The sequence below is a fragment of the Coregonus lavaretus genome (genome assembly GCF_964263955.1).
Source record: "Coregonus lavaretus genome assembly, chromosome: 23".
In the NCBI taxonomy this organism is placed as follows: Eukaryota; Metazoa; Chordata; class Actinopteri; order Salmoniformes; family Salmonidae; genus Coregonus; species Coregonus lavaretus.
This window is the reverse complement of record NC_140010.1, coordinates 13,740,987-13,757,511: the sequence shown is the minus strand read 5'-3', so window position 1 is coordinate 13,757,511 and position 16,525 is coordinate 13,740,987. Positions and strand designations below refer to the sequence as shown.

Genomic DNA, 16,525 nt, shown 5'->3' with positions numbered 1-16,525 from the left:
GCAAAGCTCCCTCTAGGCACGATTTTCTATGGGCCTATTTTACGGGGATAGCCTAGTTCACCCAAATGAATTACATATTTACATGTTTGTTTCTTATGGAAAAGGAGAGACTGCAATCCATCATATGGTTAGCCACTACCACCAACTGTTAATATTAGCATTTTCTAGCCCAAACCAATGTATGTCATTGTTCCCCAGTTTGAATACTCTACATTTCATACCCAAATAATCTCAAAGTAACTTCAAACCAAGTCGTCAAATTTTGACTCTGTATTCAACTTTAAAATAATCCTGAATACACCCGACCTGTGTTATATGTATATATATTCCACCCTGGTCAAGGGCCTAAGCAGTGTGAAAATATGTAGAATTATAAGAAATGAGCTTTACAACATAATTTCTTGCATTAAAACAATTAGCTAGCTAGCTAACTAACATGGTTATATAATTTCTATCACAGTTACTCTGAAGTTACTCTAGCGGTATGTGGCTATTCAAGAACAAGGGCACTACTGGTACTAGAATGAAGAATGGCGCTGCAATGGATAGCAGCCGTTTTACAGGCTCCTGACCAATTCTACTATTTTGTGTTTTTTTCACGCTGATCTTAACTTTCTTTGTACATAATGTTTCGGCCATCATTTCCTATGACCGAAAAGAGCTTCTGAACATCAGAACAGCGATCACTAACCTCAATTTGGATGAAGATTTCTACTTCAACGAGTCGGAGACACAGGATTTACTGCTCACCCTGGACCAGGCCCTAATCCCAGAGACTCGGAAAAGAAAAAGGTGGTGTAAGAGAGGTCGACGTGTGAGCCCCCTGATGAAACTACGTCGGCGAGTACATAAACCACCTCTACCTTCCGTTCTATTGGCGAACGTACAATCACTGGAGAACAAACTGGACGAGCTCCGTTCAAGACTACCCTATCAACGGGACCTGAAGAACTGTAATATCCTATGTTTCTCGGAGTCGTGGCTAAACAAGGGACATGGATTATTATTATTTTTTTTTTTTCACCTTTATTTAACCAGGTAAGCCAGTTGAGAACAAGTTCTCATTTACAACTGCAACCTGGCCAAGATAAAGCAAAGCAGTGCGATAAAAACAACAACACAGAGTTACATATGGGGTAAAAAAACATAAAGTCAAAAAATACAACAGAAAATATATATACAGTGTGTGCAAATGTAGCAAGTTATGGAGGTAAGGCAATAAATAGGCTATAGTGCAAAATAATTACAATTAGTATTAACACTGGAATGCTAGATGTGCAAGAGATTATGTGCAAATAGAGATACTGGGGTGCAAAAGAGCAAAATAAATAACAATATAGGGATGAGGTAGTTGGGTGGGCTAATTTCAGATGGGCTGTGTACAGGTGCAGTGATCGGTAAGGTGCTCTGACAACTGATGCTTAAAGTTAGTGAGGGAGATAAGAGTCTCCAGCTTCAGATATTTTTGCAATTCATTCCAGTCATTGGCAGCAGAGAACTGGAAGGAATGGCGGCCAAAGGAGGTGTTGGCTTTGGGGATGACCAGTGAGATATACCTGCTGGAGCGCAGACTACGGGTGGGTGCTGCTATGGTGACCAATGAGCTAAGATAAGGCGGGGATTTGCCTAGCAGTGATTTATAGATGGCCTGGAGCCAGTGGGTTTGACGACGAACATGTAGTGAGGACCAGCCAACAAGAGCGTACAGGTCACAGTGGTGGGTAGTGTATGGGGCTTTGGAGACAAAACGGATGGCACTGTGATAGACTACATCCAATTTGCTGAGTAGAGTGTTGGAGGCTATTTTGTAAATGACATCGCCGAAGTCAAGGATCGGTAGGATAGTCAGTTTTACGAGGGCATGTTTGCCAGCATGAGTGAAGGAGGCTTTGTTGCGAAATAGGAAGCCGATTTGAGATTTAACTTTGGATTGGAGATTCTTAATGTGAGTCTGGAAGGAGAGTTTACAGTCTAACCAGACACCTAGGTATTTGTAGTTGTCCACATACTCTAGGTCAGACCCGTCGAGAGTAGTGATTCTAGTCGGGTGGGCGGGTGCCAGCAGCGTTCGATTGAAGAGCATGCATTTAGTTTTACTAGTGTTTAAGAGCAGTTGGAGGCTACTGAAGGAGTGTTTTATGGCATTGAAGCTCGTTTGGAGGTTTGTTAACACAGTGTCCAATGAAGGGCCAGATGTATACAAAATGGTGTCATCTGCGTAGAGGTGGATCTGAGAGTCACCAGCAGCAAGAGCGACATCATTGATATACACGGAGAAAAGAGTCGGCCCAAGAATTGAACCCTGTGGCACCCCCATAGAGACTGCCATAGGTCCAGACAACAGGCCCTCCGATTTGACACATCTGGCTGGTTTTTATATGCATCGGCAGGACAGAACGGCAGCGTCAGGTAAGCTATAGGGAGTAGGTGTGTGTCTCTTTTTTAACAGCTGGTGCGTAATCTCTAATATTAAGGAAGTCTAGGTTCTGCTCGCCTGAATTAGAATACCTACTGATAAGCTGTAGACCATACTATTTACCAAGATAATTTTCATCTATATTTTTCGTAGCTGTCTTTTTACCACAACAAACCAATGCTGGCACTAAGACCGCATTCAACTGTATAGGGCCATAAGCAAACAAGAAAATGCTCATCCAGAGGCAACACTCCTAGTGGCCAGTGATTTTAATGCAGGGAAACTGAAATCCATCTTAGCTCATTTCTACCAGTATGTCGCCTTCAAGTTTCAAGTCTTATTAGTCGTATGTACAGGATACGCATGGTATACATCGTCCAACAAAATGCTTACTTGCAGGTTCCGTCTCGACAATGCAACAACAATAAGAAATAGTAAAAAATTAAATAAAAAAAGAACATAAAGTAAATGGCAGTAGAGTAGAATAAACATTTTAGCATAAGTATAATGCAGGAAGGCACAATTTATAGTACAATATTTACACTTGTATTTGGGAAGGGGGGTTGGTGGCAAGTGTATAAATTGAGCAGTATAATAAGAGTCTGATAGCAGCAGTTGTGATGTGTGCTAAGGTGTGGAGAATCAGAGCAGATGGTCAATCCAGTTCAAGTGTTCAGCAGTCTGATGGCTTGTAGCTAGAAACTGTCTTTGAGCCTGTTGGTATCAGAGCTCATGCTCCGATACCGTCTGCCCCGACGGTAAGGGAGACAACAGCCCGTGACTGGGGTGTGTGGGGTCCTTGATGTTGCTGCGTGCCTTCCTCAGGTACCGTTTTGAGTAGATGTCCTGGATGGGTGTTAACACGGCCCCAGTGATGTACTGGGCTGTCTTCACCACCCGCTGGAGGGCCTTGCGGTCGTGGACAGAGCAATTCCCATACCAGGCTGTGATGCAACCGGTCAGGACGCTCTCAATGGTGCAGTGGTAGTATTTGAAGAGGACCCAGGGCCGCATGCCAAATTTCTTCAGCCGCCTTAGGAAGTAGAGACGCTGTTGCGCCCTTTTGACGAGTGGTCCATGACAAGTCCTCAGTGATGTGGATGCAGAGGAACTTAAAACTTGTGAATCTGTCTTCTACAGTCCCATTGATGTGGGTCGGGGCATGTTCCCTCCTCTGCTTCCTGAAGTGAACAATCAACTGTTTTGCTGACGTTTAGGGAGAGGTTGTTATTGTGATACCACAATGCCAGTTCACTTACCTCCTCCCTATATGTTATCAGGCCTACAACCGTAGTGTCATCAGCAAACTTGATGAAGGAGTTGGTGTCAAGCAAAGCCACGCAGTCATTGGTGAACAGGGAGTACAGCAGAGGCCTGAGGAAACACCTCTGGGGGGGCCCTGTGTTAAGAGTCAGTGTGGATGAGGTGTTGTTGCCAATCCTCACAGCCTGTGGTCTGCCCTTCAGGAAGTCCAGGATCCAGTTGCAGAGGGTGGTGTCCAGACCCAGGGCCCTGAGCTTAGTGTCGAGTTTGGAGGGAACAATAGTGTTGAATGCTGAATTGTAGTCAACGAACAACATTCTCACATAGGTGTTCCTCTTGTCCAGATGTGTTACGGTCGTGTGGATAGCGATGGAAATGGCATCTTCCGTGGATCTGTTGGAGCTTTAGGCAAATTGGAATGGGCCTAGTGTGCCTGGCATGCTGGCCTTGATGTGAGCTAAAACCAGCCTCTCGAAGCACTTCATGATGACCGAGGTAAGTGCGACGGGGCAATAATCATTTGGGCATGTCACCTTGTTTTTCTTGGGCACTGGGACGATGGTGTTCTCCTTAAAGCAGGTGGGGGCTACAGCCTGGGACAGGGACAGGTTGAAAATGTCTGCGAAGACGCCTGCCAGCTGGTCAGCACACACTCTGAGGACGCGCCAGGGATGCCATCTGTGCCAGCGGCTTTGGGAGTATTCATGCTTTTGAGTTTTTCTCACGTCAGCCTCGGAGAGCGAAAGCACAAGGTCGTCTGGAGCAGTGACAGTGTTCCTGGATGGCTCAGTATTATCTGCCTTGAAGCGATCATAGAATGTGTTGCGCTTGTCTAGGAGGGAGGCTTCGGTGGGCACCACACAGCTGGATTTTCCTTTGTAGTCTGTGATAGTATGTAGTCCTTATCATATGCATGTCTGAGTTGTCAAACATCAATTCAAGTTTGAGTCTGTATTGTCTTCTTGCGTCCCTAATGGTTTTGCGGAGCTCGTACCTGCTTGCCTTGTACACGTCACGTGCCACTGAGTCATTGGGGTTCATTCTGCTGACATTGAATGCTGCAGTACGGGCTCTCAGCATTGTGCAGATATCTCAGTTTATCCAGGGTTTTTGATTGCGGTATGTCCGGATTGTTATTGTGGGTACAACGTTATCAACACATTTCCAAAAGAAGCCTGTGACTGATGATGTACACTGAGTGTACAAAACATTAAGAACACCTGCTCTTTCCATGACAGACTGACCAGGTGAAAGCTATAATCCCTTATTGATGTCACTTGTTAAATCCACTTCAATCAGTGTAGATGAAGGGGAGGAGACAGTTTAAATGATATGCATTGAGACAATAGAGACATGGATTGTGTATGTGTGCCATTCAGAGGGTGAATTGGCAAGACAAAAGATCGAAGTGCCTTTGAACGGGGTATTGTAGTAGGTGCCAGGCGCACCAGTTTGTGTCAAGAACTGCAACTCTGCTGGATTGTTCACGCTCAATAGTTTCCTGTGTGTATCAAGAATGGTCCACCACCCAAAGGACATCCAGCCAGCTTGACACAGCTGTGGGAAGCATTGGAGTCAATATGGGCCAGCATCCCTGTAGAACGCTTTCGATACCTTGTAGAGTCCATGCCGCGGCAAAAAAAATTCTCACCCATCTACACACAATACCCCATAATGACAAAGTGAAAACATGTTTTTAGAAATGTTTGTAAATGTATTGAAAATGAAATACAGAAATATCTCATTTACATAATTATTCACACTCCTGAGTCAATACGTTGTAGAAGTACCTTTGGCAGCGGTTACAGCTGTGATTCTTTCTGGGTAAGTCTCTAAGAGCTTTTCACACCTGGATTGTGCAACATTTGCCCATTATTCTTTTCAAAATGTTTCAAGCTCTGTCCAATTTGTTGTTGATCATTGCTAGACAAACATTTTCAGGTCTTGTCATAGATTTTCAAGTAAATTTAAGTCAAAACTGTAACTCGGCCACTCACTGTCTTTTTGGTAAGCAACTCCAGTGTAGATTTGGCCTTGTGTTTTAGGTTCTTGTCCTGCTGAAAGGTGAATTCATCTCCCAGTATCTGGTGGAAAGCAGACTGAAACAGGTTTTCCTCTAGGTTTTGCCAGTGCTTAGCTCCATTCCGTTTATTTTTATCCTGAAAAACTCCCCAGTCCTTAATGATTACAAGCATACACTTAACATGATGCAGCCACCACTATGCTTGAAAATATGGAGTGGTGCTCAATAATGTGTTGTATTGGATTTGCCCCAAACACAACTTTGTTTATGCAGTATTACTTTAGTGCCTTGTTGCAAACAGGATGCATGATTTTAAATATGTTTAATCTGTACAAGCTTTCTTCTTTTCACTCTGTCAATTAGGTTAGTATTGTGGAGTAACTACAATGTTGTTCATCCATCCTCAGTTTTCACCTATCACAGCCATTAAACTCTGCAACTGTTTTAAAGTAATCATTGGCCTCATAGTAAAATCCCTGAGCGGTTTCCTTCCTCTCCGGCAACTGAGTTAGGAAGGACGCCTATATCTTTGTAGTGACTGGGTGTATTGCAAGGCAGGTTGACATGCTCAGTGTAGATTTATTTACAGGTCGGTGATCCAATGGTGAAAGCTCCATGTCATACAAAATATACAAGTAGATATACCAAATATACACAGGCAATGCCCAAAAGAAATTGCCTCAGGACAGGTTAAGCCTGATACAATCTGAACGGACACAGTTAGAGGGCAAGACTGTACAGCCTCCCCTTGAGAAACCAAATCGAATCTGTCTAACAGGAGCTCAAACAGGTAGGCCTACATAATGTAGGCGCTTGGCCCCCAGGACCATACAATTACAACCAATAAACTGGTTCTACAATATAAAAGGCAATTTCCACATCCATTGTTACATTGGTACATTTGTATTAATCAGATTTAATGATTATTAATGATATTTCAACACCATGCATACATGGAACAATCCATTTTTCTTATTCTACTTTCTGACTCCAAAGCGTGGAGCGCAGGCCACGTAGCCTATTTCTATTCGCACTGAGGCGTGGGCGCTCCTATTACGCACAACAAAAATGACAGAGACATAGGACACAGACACACTGAACTCTTACATAACCCGGGAAATATGAACAAAGGAAACCATACATTGAATTAAACAAACAGAACTTCTACCTCGTGAATTTTGCTAATGTTCATGTTCACTATAAACATACTCAGAGCAGGGTAAGAAATGGTTGGCTAAATGAAAATGTATCGTAGGCCTATCAAAAAAAAAGCACTCTCTCACCCTTTTTTGCAAGGGCGATGCTGCGGCTACTGTCTTTGGCTGCGTGTAGAGTAATCCACTGAGAATCTGTGCCACAAAATGAGCGACAAAACATTACAAAACCTGGCCAGATAATTTCAAGTCAAAGTTGAGTCCCGAGTCTTAAGTTTATTTTATTTTCAAGTCGAGTTTCAAGTCATCAAATTTGAGACTCGAGTCCAAGTCATGTGACTCGAGTCCACAACTCTGTGAAGTAGTCATTCAAAAATAATGTTAAACACTATTGTTGTCCATGCAACTTATTATGTGACTTGTTAAGCACATTTTTACTCCTGAGCTTATTTAGTCTTGCCATAACAAAAGGGGTTGAATAGTTATTGACTCAAAACATTTCAGCTTTTCATGAATTTGTAAAAATAAAAAATAAACATAATTCCACTTTGACATTATGGGGTATTGTGTGTAGGCCAGTGACAAAAATCACAATTCAATCCATTTTAAATTCAGGCTGTAACACAACAAAATGTGGAATAAGTCAAGGGGTGTGAATGCTTTCTGAAGGCACTGTATTGTTTGGTGATCAATAATATTAACTGTTTACTTTGCAAGCTCACCAGCAATGGGGCAACATTTACTAGCATAGGCCTACTGGTCTTTTGGTATGTAACAATTGCTTGAAATTCATTCCTCAATGTTGATGGATGAGTCCAGGGTGGATGAATCTTTGAACATATTCCAATCAGTATTCTCAAAACGATCCTGTAGCATTGAGCCTCTGTCCAGCGCCTCACTATTCTCTGTGTTGGTGGCTCCCTCTTGAGTTGCTCCTTGTAGGCGGGGAGTAGGAACAGAGAGACGTAATCTGATTGGCCAAAGTGGGGGCGGGGGATGGCTTTGTACGAGTCACGGATGTTTGTGTATCCATGGTCAAGCACAGCAGATCCTCTTGTGGGGAAGGATACATGTTGGTGATATTTTGGGAAAATGTGTTTTAGACAGGCTTGGTTAAAGCCACCCACGACAATAAAGACTGCTTCCGGGTGAGAGGATTCTTGCTGGCTAATGATCTTGTACAGTTCGCTGAGTGCCGCCTTGGTGTTTGCTTGTAGCGGTATAAGCTGTGATAATAACACAATTCCCTCGGCATATAGTGGGGTCGGCATTTTAACATCAGAAACTCCAGGTCAGGTAAACAGGAGCTTGCGATGTTTTCAACTTCAGTACACCAGGAATTGTTTATGAGGAAACATACCAGAAGCCGCCGATCGATCCATTCGGAATAGGGAGAAGCCGTCTGGTTGAATAGCAGAGTCAAGTGTATTGTCCGTAAGCCACGTCTCAGTAAAAACAAAGACACATCATTCCCTAATGTCCCTCTGCGATTGAAGCTTTGCTCTGAGTTCACAATGTTTATTTTCCAGCGATTGGACATTAGCCATCAGGATACTAAGAAGAGGAGGCCATGTAGCCTAGCTTGGAGTCCCCCTTTCCTTCCTCTTCTTTGTCGCCGGCGTTGCCTTAGGTCATCTCGGCCAGGAGCAACAGGTATGCCCGCTGTGCGGGGAACAAATCCAGAAGGGTTTGTCGGTTGTAGGAAATGATTGCACGAACATTCTGAGCTAACAAAGTAATAACGCAAAAATAGCAATAAAAAAGCAAAGTTGAGCAGGAACTGGCAAGATGCGCACCCTACTCTGCGCTACCATCTTATGCTTTTTACCTGTGCAACTAGAGGTGAAAAACTCAAGATCACCACACACACAAATTTAGCAAATCTGACCATAACTCTATCCTCCTGATTCCTGCTAACAAGGAAAAACTCAAACAGGAAGTACCAGTGACGCGCTCATCCAATGTCATTGAGGAGTATACCACATCAGTCACAGGCTTCATTAAAAAGTGCATCAACGACGTCGTCCCCACAGTGACCATACATAGATATCCCAACCAGAAGCCATGGATTACAAGAAACATCCGCACTGAGCTAATGGTTAGAGCTGCCGCTTTCAAGGAGCGGGACACTAATCAGGATGCTTATGAGAAATCGCGCTATGCCCTCCGATGAACCATCAAACAGGAAAAGCATCAATACAGGACTAAAACTGAATTCTACTAGACCAGCTCTGATGCTCGTCAGATGTGTCAGGGCATGCAAACTATCACGGATTATAAAGGGAAACCCAGCCGCGAGCTGCCCAGTGATGCGAGCCTACCAGACGAGCTAAACGCCTTATATGCTCGCTTCGAGGCAAGCAACACTGAACCATGCATGAGAGCACCAGCTGTTCCGGATGACTGTGTGATCACGCTCTCCGTAGCCGATGTGAGTAAGACCTTTAAACAGGTTAACATTCTTAAGGCCAGAAGGATTACCAGGAGTGGCTTCGTAAGAAGCATTTCAAGGTCCTGGAGTGGCCTAGCCAGTCTCCAGATCTCAACCCCATAGAAAATCTTTGGAGGGAGTTGAAAGTCCGTGTTGCCCAGCGACAGCCCCAAAACATCACTGCTCTAGAGGAGATCTGCATGGAGGAATGGGCCAAAATACCAGCAACAGTGTGTAAAAACCTTGTGAAGACTTACAGAAAACGTTTGACCTGTGTCATTGCCAACAAAAGGTATATAGCAGTATTGAGAAACTTTTGTTATTGACCAAATACTTATTTTCCACCATAATTTGCAAATAAATTCATTAAAAATCCTACAATGTGATTTTCTGGATTTTTTTCCCTCATTTTGTCTGTCATAGTTGACGTGTACCTATGATGAAAATTACAGGCCTCTCTCATCTTTTTAAGTGGGAGAACTTGCACAATTGGTGGCTGACTAAATACTTTTTTCCCCCACTGTATATGCATAGATTGATGTGTTTAGAAAACAATGGTTTTGGCTTTGGTTATATTGTACTGCAGCTACTGTATCTAGAAATGACCACAGTCATTTGTGTGATTCAACTTTTTAGCCTGTTAGCTAGCTAACATAGTTAGGTGCTGAAGATACACTGTAGATAATAGTTCAGGGGATACAATTGACACATCTCTGCGCTGCTCGGCGAAGAGTAAGAAGTGTGAATGCCCTGACTTCTGCAGAGGCCATATCACCGTAAATGCTGCACGGCCAATGCATAAGACGGATTGACCATGCAGTGCCTTTAAAAGGCTTCTGAAGTAGGCCTAATTGTTTTGGCATACATGTCTGATGACTGAACATGTTTAATTTTCAGCCTTATGGTACACGTTCCTTTGGCATTGATATTTTAGTAATGATTTATGGGAAGTAATACTTACTTATTGTGTATGCACTCCTTTATGAGCTTGACTTGCAAATATTGCCAGCTACAAAAACATTGTTTCTGGGCTAGCATTAGCAAACAGAAATGCTTTAGACATTTATATTAGGAAATCATAACCTGAGTACTCTTATTCATCATTACAAACTTTGTTACATACTGAATCATGAGATACTGAATGACAGTTTTATGGATAATTTACACATTATTTTCAATTTCATTTGTTATCCTCCTGAGTGCAAGGTCATGAACATGTGATCACACCAAAATTATTGACTTGTTCCTTCTTTTCATTGGCAGTAACCATAACGGTTCATTTCTCCAAGGATATCTTCTAAAACTGCTCAACTGTGATTGCAGTTTGGTCCTCATGTTATTCTGCGCTCCATACTGTGAGTGTGAGTGTGAGTGTGAGTGTGAGTGTGAGTGTGAGTGTGAGTGTGAGTGTGAGTGTGAGTGTGAGTGTGTGAGTGTGAGTGTGTGCGTGTGTGTTTCAACATTCCTCTACAGTTACATTACTACATGGGGCGGAAGGTAGCCTAGCGGTTAAGAGCGTTGGGCCAGTAAACGAAAGGTCGCTGGTTTGAATCCCCGAGCCGGCAAGGTGGAAGAATCTGCAGTTGTGCCCTTGAGCAAGACAGTTAACCCCCAACAACAACTGCTCCCCGGGCACCGATGACATGGACGTCAATTAATTAAGGCAGTCCCCTGCACCTCTCTGATTCAGAGGGGTTGGGTTAAATGCAGAAGAAACATTTAGGTTGAATGCATTCAGTTGTGCAACTGACTAGGTGATCCCCTTTCACATACAATATACAGTGACATATAATTAGAGACACACCAAGCATTATAATCTAGGTTTATTTATTTCTGAATAAAATACAGGAACAATCTTAACTGTTTGAGGCACTTTGGACTGGAGTATCATAATGCTAAAGGCAGAATTAAGTGTCTACTATGAAAACAATGCAGAAAACTACTTGATTCAAGACAGATTCCTAAATATAGGAAAATATGGAGTCAACTTTATGAGGACAGATTTTCGACTATGTACATTGTATTGTATATGTCATGTGTGTAAAAATTTAGCAATGTTTTTAAAGTAAAAGCATGCATTATATGTCCCACAAAAACAGCAGAAATGATACATGAACTTACCTTTTTCTTTGCCTTCTTCTTTAACTCATTTATTCCGACACTGCCTAACATGACAAAGCTTTGAGAAGTGGAGTGAATTAAAATAGGACTTTATGGAGAACAGTGTAGCTCAAACTTCTGCTGCTGATGGAACACCATTTGTCGTATAACATTTCACATCTCTTCTTTCAACAAAACCTATACATACTCCTTCCAAAACTTCTTAAACAAATAAATTATTCATGCATCATTTCTCGAAATGTTTTAATACAACTCAAAATGAGTTACAAAGTTTCAAGTGCAAATCTGAACAGTTCTGAATTTCTAGATTTTTTTTCATCACATTTGGTTGACTGTCCATTTCTCGAACATCATGATTCAAGCATAGTACCATTAAACAGTGCTTAACACTGCATTGCTTTTAACTAGTCCACAATTGTTATAGTTAAAGCCATTATAAATATATTTTGTCAAATTAATCCAGTTCAATAGCTAGGGTAAAATTTTATTATTTTATATCTACCTATAAATCACTAAAATTAGAAAAGTTTGACTAAGCAACATATGCATATATTAATTATGTTCAAGCTATGGCATTTAAAGCACAAAAATACTTACTAATAATAGGATCCATACTACTGTATTTCTTTGTTTGTTAAAAAAAAAAAAGTTTACTATTGTTCTGATGTCACAATGTGCCTATTTTGTGTGCTCCTGATCCTACATGTCACACTGCTGGTTTCTGCTCGTGACAAAGTTACATCTACACTGTAAAAAAATAGATATATGTTGATTCAACGTACAATAGGATTGTGAGTTTGCTCAACAAACATGTTGTTGAGCAAACTCACAACAAAACGTTTGTGTGTGAAAATGTTGTTGAGCAAACTCACAATCCTATTGCAGCTGGTTGCCTTACAATTGTATGTTGAATGAAATTATTATATTGTTTACAGTGTATTCAGGCAGTGCAATCGATTCACACAATCTTGTCTCATCTCACACATCTTCCAGTATCCACAGAATATGGTCCTGGAGATTGCAAAATGGCTTTTCAGTATGATTAGTGACGTTAATAATTCCTAAATCCATACAGAAGTCTTTCCGTTTTTTACAATGGTCCCAGCTTTCTCTGTAGTGGCTGATTTCGGCCTGGCTCCTTGGTTCTCCTGGGCTGTGTTGACCCTGTTCTGCTCTGCCATGGTGCCCCCAGACACTGGACTACTTGTCCTGGAGGTGGGCTGGTTCTTGTTGGTGTTGTAGGTCTGGAAAGCCATGTCAAGCTGCTCTTGGGCCACCCGTAGGTGGCGGTGCAGGCTGGCCAGGTCCGAGGGGATGTTCTCGTCTGGACTGGTGCACTCTTGGTGATGTTCCTGGGCATCGTTGGTCATGTTCTGCTCATGGTGGGTGATAAGACTGTTGGGGATGATCCTGTTGGGCTTGTCTGACTTCATGACCAGGTTGTACCCAGGGGGAGAGGTGGGGATGTTACGGGAGTATGGGTAGCTGTACGAGGGCCGTCGCCCCCCCTGGTTCTTCCTCTTGCGGAGAGTGTCCCGGAACTTTCCGATGCCCAAGTGGAACATCTCGCAAACGTTAAGGAGCAGGCAGAGGCAGCTGACCACGTACATGATGAGCAAGAAGATGGTCTTCTCCGTGGGCCGAGAGATGAAGCAGTCTACCTTGTGGGGACAGGGCACCTTATTGCACACATATGACGGATTAACACGGAAGCCATAGAGAAGATACTGGCCCGCCAGGAAGCCGATCTCAAACACAGCCCGGGACAGGAGCTGCAGGACGTAGATCTTCATCAGGCCCTCTTGCATGATCCGCCGGCGGCCGTCATGTTTCTGAGGCTTGGCCGGCTCCGGCGTGACCTCCTGGACTTCCACCACCTCCTCCTGGTAGATCATGGGCTCTGCATCGTCATCCTCATCCTCCAGCACCTCCTCAAGCGGGTGGCTCTCCCTCCACCTGTGGGCCTGAATGGGCTTCTTCCGGTGGTGGAACTTCCGGCGCTCCACCTCGGAGGTGCGGGCTATCTTGTGGATGGCGTAGCCCAGGTACATGACCGAAGGGGTGGAGATCATGATGATCTGGAAGACCCAGAAGCGGACGTGCGAAAGCGGGGCGAAGGCATCATAGCACACGTTGTCACAGCCGGGCTGCTTGGTGTTACAGGTAAACTTGGTCTGCTCGTCCGAGTAGATGGACTCGCCCCCCACGGCAGTCAGCACGATGCGGAAGATGATGAGCACTGTGAGCCACACTTTCCCCACAAAGGTGGAATGGTTGTGGATCTCTTCCAGAAGACGAGTTAGAAAGCTCCAGCTCATGGTGGTCATAGAGGCTTTTCAACTAGAATCTGGGAACATAGAATAAGTATAATTAGGGGTTTGGTTCATTAAAACTTTTGCTTTTCTTTTAAAGGCCCAGTGCAGTCAAAAACTTGATTTTCCTGTGTTTTATATATGTTTTCACACTGAAGTTGGAATAATACTGTTAAATCACAGGCGGTAAATTAGTTAACAGACCAATAAGAAAAAGGGTTCCAAAGCTCTCTGCCAATAACAGCTAGTTTTTAGTTTCCCCCTCCCCACTCAGTCTACTCCGACAGTCCTAGCTAAATTCTGCTTGAGAAATTGCTCTTTGCAAAGAGGCTATTGTTGTTTATTTTTAAGCATTTTAATTGAAAACAATCATACTAAGGTAATTAATGGTTACCCAGAAAGTATTTGATATTGAGATAATCCCAACATGAAGACAAAATAAATGCATTGAAATAATGCTTTTGCTCTAATAAATAGTACATGATGCCAAATTTGTTTTGTAAGGCAAGCTGAGGCATTTAATGATCCTCAGCCCGTCAGCAGTCAAGATAATCCAATTCAATTCACAGTAGACTTTCAACCAAGACTTTGGACATGCAAGACCTCAGAGGGACACAACACAACAGACTAATGTTAATTAAAAGCAACAACTATGAAGATAATCCCTGGGCCCCATTTGAAATTAATCAAATGATTAACATACTGTTCCCACTCACTTCCATGTGCAAAAAATGATGTCCTAATTTAGCTTTCTTGTATGTCCTTTCTTATACACTATAATTATCAAACGTACATAAAACTATTGGAGTGGATTATTTTTTAAATAATTGTAATGATCAATTAAATTTAGCTAAAGCCACAAAAATGTTTTGTGACACATCACACAAATTCCTACCAGTGTGACAATGATATAACTCACTCCAATTGTAATCCATTGCATAGGCTATACCTTAGACTAGTCACACATATACATACATAGTGAAGGGATCTGTACATAACCTACTGTAAAGATTACTCAAAAGCTTCTACTATTCTCATATTATTTAATAATGCAGCTTCCGATGACTGAATGAAGGGATAACTAGATCAATTCTCTCCAGATTAAAGGAGTGTACTGAGTGACACAGCTGGGTGATATGAGGATAGGAGGCATATTGAGGAGGAGAGAGAGAACACAGATGTGGAGGTGTCTCTGTGTGCTGTACTCTGTATTCTGAGAGAGAATCCCTAAAAGGTTCCCTTGAAAGTTGACCTGGGTCTCTCAGATCGACTGTTTAATCTTAGTCTAGAGACGTCTACCTGTTAAATGTTTGTAATGTCTTAATGTAAATGTAATTGTTAGTAATGTCTTTTAAGTTCTGTGGACCCCAGGAAGACTAGCTGACGCTACGGCGTCAGTTAATGGGGATCATAATAAAAATTCAAATTCTAGAAGAACAAAAGTAAACCATCTATAGCCAGGATGTTGTCCCACTAGTGTTACTACTCCCCTCACACACAGAGCAGACCGACTGCCCGCTTCGTGAGTTGATAGCATCATGACTGTATAGCAGCACTGTGTTCCGTGGCGTGGGACGTGCCATCTCCCCTGATCTCCCCTAGCTGCGATCTGAGTGAACACAGTGAACAAGAGAGTCTTGTTCGTCTGTCTAGCTGCCAAGAGGCCTGCCCTCCAGACCCAGTGCTGCTGCTTCGGTCTCACACTGAGGAGGGAGGGAGGATCAGCTAGCACCACATGGCCAGGCCGCAGATGGCAGCTACTGTGGGTAACTCTTCATTTGCCCCAGGACCAGGGGTGTAAAACAATAGGTGGGTGAACCCTGATGTGAAACACTTACCTAGTGTAATAAGTTAGTAAACCGTATCTGTAAAATTACACTTCACTAAAGTATATCACTGCCCCGATCTTGAGGATAGGCAGGTTTGTTTAATTGAAGCCCAATCAAGGATTATGTCTTGGCTTTATTATGAAGGGTGCCCCAATGAGGGCATGCTTTGGAGGTGGTACTGTATACAGCAATTCAGTGGTTTGTGGGTAGTTTGCAACATTATTTTATTCAGATGGTATTTCATACAGTTGAACTTGAAAAGGGAATAGGTTTATGTGTAGCTTGTTAACACTACTCTTCCACTGTGTGATATTGTACTGTTTTATTTTGGGATCTCTAACATGTACTGTATATTCCATGCTTAATGTCAGAAAGAGCAAGTTACCCATGCAAGAAAGCAATAAACATGTTTTCATGCTCACAAGCCTGATAACAGTGCCTTTGGGGAATAAAGATATTTAATTTCTGTAAACAACATGTCTCAACAATAATATTGGAAAAATCAACACAATTACTATCTTCATGTGTGAGTTTTAATTAATAATAATATGCCATTTAGCAGACGCTTTTATCCAAAGCAACTTACAGTCATGCGTGCATACATTTTTTTGTGTATGGGTGGTCCCGGGGATCAAACCCACTACCTTGGTGTTACAAGCGCCGTGCTCTACCAGCTGAGCTACAGAGGACCACATTGTAGGCATGTCTTATTTTATTCCCTTTCATAATATAAATAAATCTTGTAAATATTGATGTCAGTATCTGGACTTAGCTGAAGGAAAAAACAACAGAGTGATATGACAAAAAATATGCACTGTTACTATGTAGGCTATCTTTCCATTTCTGTATTACAACATAAGCTTTGGTCTTCGAATTGAAGGCATTCAATTCAGGAAGTGATTTTAATATCACATTAAAAAAATGGAAAAACCTTTTAAATAAATAGCTTCTACTCCTCAGTTTAAGAAGTAATTGA

At 42.5% G+C, this 16,525-nt stretch overlaps 1 protein-coding gene across 1 annotated transcript; it reads right to left on the bottom strand.

Annotated features, from left to right (window-relative positions):
* Positions 1-12,469: 12,469 nt before the first annotated feature.
* gjc2 (gap junction protein gamma 2) lies at positions 12,470-13,735 on the bottom strand (the record flags this gene model as incomplete). Its single annotated transcript, XM_084139873.1, has 1 exon — positions 12,470-13,735. One exon carries the CDS (start codon positions 13,733-13,735, stop codon positions 12,470-12,472), a length of 1,266 nt encoding a protein of 421 aa, XP_083995999.1.
* Positions 13,736-16,525: the final 2,790 nt, after the last annotated feature.